Source organism: Salminus brasiliensis, chromosome 5 (genome assembly GCF_030463535.1).
Source record: "Salminus brasiliensis chromosome 5, fSalBra1.hap2, whole genome shotgun sequence".
NCBI lineage: Eukaryota > Metazoa > Chordata > Actinopteri > Characiformes > Bryconidae > Salminus > Salminus brasiliensis.
Window position 1 is genome coordinate 26894709 of NC_132882.1, and position 6000 is coordinate 26900708.

Here is a 6000-nt window from a genome sequence, read left to right on the forward strand (position 1 = left end):
CTTATTCTGAACACGATCTCTGGAGGGGACATCCATAAGTGTATGAACTAACACTTTTACATAGTCAAAAAAATGCAGACGGCGTTCAAATGGAAGCAGCATGTTTCCACTAGCGTCCAAGTTTTCTCATCAAGCCTCGCTGACATATGGGCCAGAAAAAATCTGGGATAACAGACTGGTGTTAATTGGTTGGTCCAATTCTGAATGGCAACACTAAACCGCCAATTTCGTCTGTAAACATGAAGCAGTTAATCATGTCTGAGCTAAAGACCACATCCACGTCCATGCTACCCCAAACCCCACCCTCCATGTCCAAACATCCCCTCCAATTAAAATGACTAATAAAGACTCATTCAGGAAAGGTCTCCTCTGCTTCATCTACAACAAAATACCACCAGCACAGGCAGGGAAAAAAATGTGCGAGGAAATAATTAGAACATCATTAAAAAAACAATTTGGAACTACATGGTTCTTGCGTTCACCGGCAAATATTTACACCTCCTCCATTTAGCAAAGACGTAAATAAATCTCAGGGATTAATGCTGGGCACTGATGCTTGGCAACAATTAAAAATGTCACTGTATCTGAGAGAGGAACACACACAGAACGGGTTCTGTGGGCTCTTCTCGGGTGGCTACAGGCCGGCAGCTCACAGGGACGACTATTGTTCCAGCGCATTGTTTTTTTAAAGCCTTTGGGTTGAGCAGGCCTGGCTGTGCTGAGGCAGGCCAATTTCCTGTCCAAAATCCATGCCTACGTGTGACAACGAGGGCCCCCTTTACTGCTTCCTTTTAAAAAACAATGGGGTCTGGTCACAATTAGGTCGAGCAAACAGTGAGAGAACTAAAGTAGGCCTCCACACTGTTAATGACTCAGTGGAGAGCTGCACCGCTGCACAGACACAAGCCGACACTAATGGAGATGTTCGCCTGTGGTGATGTGCGCGGGGACGAGCGCTGAGAAGGAGGGGTGGGTTCACTCAGCCACCTGCTCAGTGTGTGTCACCTGGTTGCGCCTCAGTGAAAAAGAAGACGTCAGCACCACAAAGCACCAAGAACGTTCCTCGCTTTGATGACCCAGGTTTATAATCAAAGAGCTAATGAAACAGCCTTGGAAAATTGGGGCAACGTTGGCCCGTTGTGGATTAATTAGCAGTGTTTCGAGTGTACTTGGACTGACACAGTCACCTACAGAGGATCCTCCACTCACGTAAACAGTAGGCAGAACGGCATGGACGAGGCTATCCTATTATGGGTGTTTAATCGCCTCGGTGTTGGTTTATTTGCTCTCGTTTATGAAGCATGGTGGTATTGCACACAGCGGCGCTAACAGACCACCTGGCCACCCTGTGCTGCTCAGCAGGCCTCAAATAGGGCAAGCGGCTGATTCATTAGCTTTTATGCTCGCTTTGGCCCACTCGAGGGCAAGGCCCACTTTAATTAGTGCGGCCACGTTTGCTCAGCATCTTTCACAAAGTCATGGTCCTGATGGGTAACTGGGATCCCTGCACAGGGCGCCAACCATTCTGGGGCAGCACGCTTTTCTAGGCCCCCAGTGAATGCTGGAGAAAGCTATTAAAAAAAGGACGTCGGAGGTCAGCGTATGTGTGTGTGTTTGTGTGTCTTTTCTTCTCAAAATATCACCACAATGACAGGAAAACATTAAAGGCATTCTAACATTGTGGAATTTTTAACCCCTTGAACCCTAGACTTATTACTAATAAAATGACTCATAAATTGACAATATCATGCAAAGCTGACACTAAAATAAAAGAGCTTAATAATTCGATTCACTTCTCTGTCCATTCAGCTCATTTACATATTACACTCTTAACAGTCACGAAAAAGAGTTTCAATTTAAAGGATTAAAGAAGTTATACTGCTCATGTAAACATGAATCCGGATTGGTTTTGGTACCTAAACCCATAAAAACATGATAATGTGAACATCAGGTAACTAAATCAGACAAGAAAAAGGTTGGATATGGGCCCTTTAAGACTTACTCTAGAGTAAGCACTGTTGATTTTTCAGTACCGGCACTGAAACTAATGTTTAAGGTTTAGCACAGCAGTATTTCACCACAGTAATACATAGTTCTGCATGTAGTCATAAAAGCATGTGTGTGTGCGTGTGTGTTAGAGAGCAAGAGCAGGGGGTCACACGCGCAGACAGAGGTGTTTACAGAGCTCGGCCACTACACATGCCAGGCCAGTGGAATGCTGCAATGGGATGCTAAAAATGCCCAACGCAGACTGGCAGGTCACCTCCATGCCCTTTACAGTACTAGTGCCTTAGCCTGGTCTTTGCTTACTGAGCTGAGAGCGAGCCAGCTCTTAATAGAGAAGAGGCAGAAATATCAATATTCTCAGTTAATACTACGTTTTAACGCTGTTATTACTTTAGCTGTTATAATCTGGCTGACTCGCATATAAGCGAGATCCAATTTCATTCTCCATTGACTCGAAAAGATCAACTCAGAGCATTATATGGTACAATTAAAGCGTGCTGACAGCTGCTCTGCCACTCTCATTTTTTTTAAACGGTAAAACTCTGTGATTACACAGAAACCTGTGACAGGCTGATAACACAAGACTGCAGAATTATACGTTTATATAGAACTGATATTTAAGGAACGTCAGAGTCACTGGAAAAGGTTTAGTACGACAACTGGCTTTTATGCTTCTGACGTCTTAGATAAGTTTTTGTAGTCCTTAGAAAATGAAAACGATTTGATTTTAACAGCCCTCCACGACTCTGGAGGTTTGAAGCCAATTATCTCCGAAAATCACAGCAGTTAGACGGAGCCCAGTCTTCCCACAGCGTTCACGTGTGTAAATGTTCTACATCAACAGCAGAGCGAACGGTGAACAATGGGACTACCAACACAATGTCCTGTGTGTCTGCAGTGCAGCTGGAACAGCGAGTGTGTCAGTGAATCCACGGAAGAGGCTGTGAAATGTGACACAGCTGGGAGAATCAGAGAGGATATCCTTTCACGTCACCGGCAACAAAAAAGAAATAACAAAAACGACACTACTCATGCTTCGGGGTCAGAGCTCCTAAGGATATGAATATGATAGTCAACAGAGAAGCTGCAAATGTGGAATCTGTGAGAAGATCTTTCACCTTGAGCACTTCAGCCTTTAATAGACATGGCATAATCCCAGTAGATGATGTCGTGGAGAGGTGTGTGTGTGTGTGTGTGTGTGTGTGTGTTTGAAGAAAAATGATGGCTGTCACTTTAAACAAAAAGGCCTAATAGTGTCCTTATCCCGATTGTTCATAAAATGCTTGGTGCCAAAGTTAAACTACTCCAGACTCCAGAGCGGGGACTTCAAAGTCAGGACTGCTGTGGGTCTACATGTACGATGGTGCCACCAGCAGGCTGCTGTGGTCACTACATCAAGCAGGCAAGCTGACCAAGCCTGGCCTTTTTACAGGAAAACTACAAAGCAGACAGATGATACACCCAAAGAATTTGCCCAAAATAGACAAAGGAAAAGGGTGCATTATTTTTTTTAAGACAAATGCTGGTTCTAACATTAATAGGTATTAAGAAACCATGAAAGCAGGTCCTTTGTGAAAAAAAAAGGCAGATCCTGAAGATTTTGGTCAGATTTTTGTTTAAGTTGCAGGACTCTCAGATAGACTGTCCGTGTCAGCTCGCGTTCTGCACTCCCTCAAAGAGTTTTAGAGTTAACAGCTTAGACTTTACAGTAAGTAGCTACAGAGCTGGAGATGAACCCAGTGAGCTTATCCACTCTAACCCCATTCTATCTCTCCACCACCTGAACAGGCAACACAGCAAGCAAAATAGCTGAGAAAACGCTCAGGTTGGTGAAATAAAGCCATAAAAAGTCATAAAGCCTGTCTAATGCTCCTCCTAATGTCGGTTTTAAACACCCCCTTACAGCCAGTGCATGTCCATGGTCCAAGTCAGAAGAACACAGAAAGGTAAGAAAGCCACTTCAAAACCCCTCAAAACAACATGTGACAAATGACGACAAATAACCATTCCTCCAGCCAGCAGCAGAAATACGTCCCACTGACTGACTTCACCTTCCTCAAGTTCTCAAACACTGCAGTTCTGTCCAACACAAAAAAAAGTCCAACACAAAAAAAGTCCAAGTTTCCAAATTCACTTCTTTTATATGAAGAAAACCGCAGCTTCTATTCTCAGTGTTTGTAACAGTGGGGTAAAGATAGATCACAGCCCTGCATGAGCAGCAAGGGCTTGGTTTGATAAGATTAGGCTCCCAGGCGATTAGAGCTCATCCACAAAACCCCTGTAGGACTAACGCTAACACACAGGATCAGCCAAGTGCTGGACTCCCTAACGGTCAGAAACCGAGGAGAAGTTGGAGAAATAAAAAAGTCGACAGTTCCAGTCATGTCTTTTGATTTCAGACGTAACAGCTGAGATATTTCTTCCCAGGCCACATTACTTGTGGCACATTTTCCACAGTTACAGGCTACTCCCTAACAGCCTCGCACAGCTACAGCGGACACGGGGCTGCTCGCTCATGAAGCCGCTTTGAAGATGTAGCGCTTCATCAAAGCGAAAAAGTTGAAACTGAGGAGAACTAAACACGGAGACCCAGCATTAAAGCACCCGCGGTCACGTCTGAGAGACGTACAGGTATAAAAGCGGCAGATTTACAAAGATAAACTTTCTTTGAAAGTGAGTCTGTGGCTCCCAAACCACAAACTGCTACACTCGAGAGCACAACACCACCACCGCAACACCACCTTCATCAGTGCGTATTGTACCGTCACACTGGGGTGTAGTGGAGATTAGTGGAGGGGCCACAGCCGGTCGAGGACCTGTGAGACAAACTTCACAGAGTCAGCTCAGCTGAACAGCAGAGGACAAACCGTGGGAAACAAACAAATAAAACGCCCCCCGGACAGGGGTCTTACCTCTGAAAACTTGTCCCCGAACTGAAGCCAGTAAAGTGACCAGAGCCAGGAGTCCAGGTAAAACTCCGTCCATGGCGCTAAGCCCCCTCAGCTCCAGGGTGAAAAAAAAGGCAGCCGTGTTTCTCCGCAGCTAACTCTCAGCTCTCGGCTCTCCGCGCGCACACATACACACACACACACACACTGTGTGGGGATCAACTCGTCTCCTCCCCGCTTCCGCCCCCCAAAAACACCACCACTTCCACTACCACTACTGCTCGCACTACTTGGTCAAACTGTGTGTGTGTGTGTGTGTGTGAGTGTGAGTGTGAGCGTGCGCGTAAGTGTCCCTTCCAGCGGCTCCACACACTCCCACTGACTTCTAGACGGCGCTGACGTCACCGGAGCTCTCCAGCAGTGGGGTTGGTGGGCTCGGTGGTGGTGGTGGGGGGGTTGGAGTAGAGCGAAACACGGCTGAAGTCTCTCTTTTCTTTCTCCGGAGCTCTGAGGTGAGCGGGTGGGCTCGGCTGAGGGGGTATTTGGCGATGTTTGGGCTGCTGTGCATGCGCACTCCGCTCGGCTCCTCAGAGCGCTGCGCGAGCCCGTTACAGAGAGCGAGAGAGAGAGAGAGAGAGAGAGAGAGAGAATGGGAAAGAGAGGGAGGCAGAAAGAAGTTTCTGCTCTCAGAGGAACAGCTGGAGCGCTGGAGAAGAAGGAGGAGCGAGTGCGTGTGTTTTAATGGGTGGAGTGGAGCTCCATAACTGCTTACTAACGGAGTTCAGGAAAGCTGGTTTTCCTGAGTTTCGGACCAGCGAAATAATAATAATAATATTATTATTATTAATAATACAATTATTAATGACAATAAAATTAATAATAATAATTGTTATTATTATCATTGTAGTTATTATTATTGTTGTTATAACATGAAATAAAAATAATAAAACAATTCCAGACAATTACTTTAAACTTTTTACGCTTCGTTTTGCCACAAACTAAGGATATTAAAGATGCACAATGCACAAATAGCCATAAATATTATCACTAGACTAAACAATTAAGTGTTTTATGATTCATGAAATAACACAGTGATCATAAAATG

General features: G+C 45.2%; 1 protein-coding gene across 13 annotated transcripts in view; it reads right to left on the reverse strand.

Annotated features, from left to right (window-relative positions):
* ptprma (protein tyrosine phosphatase receptor type Ma) overlaps positions 1-5509 on the reverse strand; it is a 229131-nt gene extending 223622 nt beyond the window's left edge. For 11 of the 13 annotated variants that reach the window (XM_072680004.1, XM_072680005.1, XM_072680002.1 and 8 more), the window contains exon 1: positions 4920-5509. In XM_072680004.1, coding sequence (XP_072536105.1) covers positions 4920-4992 — 73 coding nt within the window. In that variant the 5' untranslated portion in view covers positions 4993-5509. The remainder of the gene's footprint in view (positions 1-4919) is intronic. The other 2 variants (XM_072680006.1, XM_072680003.1) reach the window with 1 other exon arrangement.
* Positions 5510-6000: the final 491 nt, after the last annotated feature.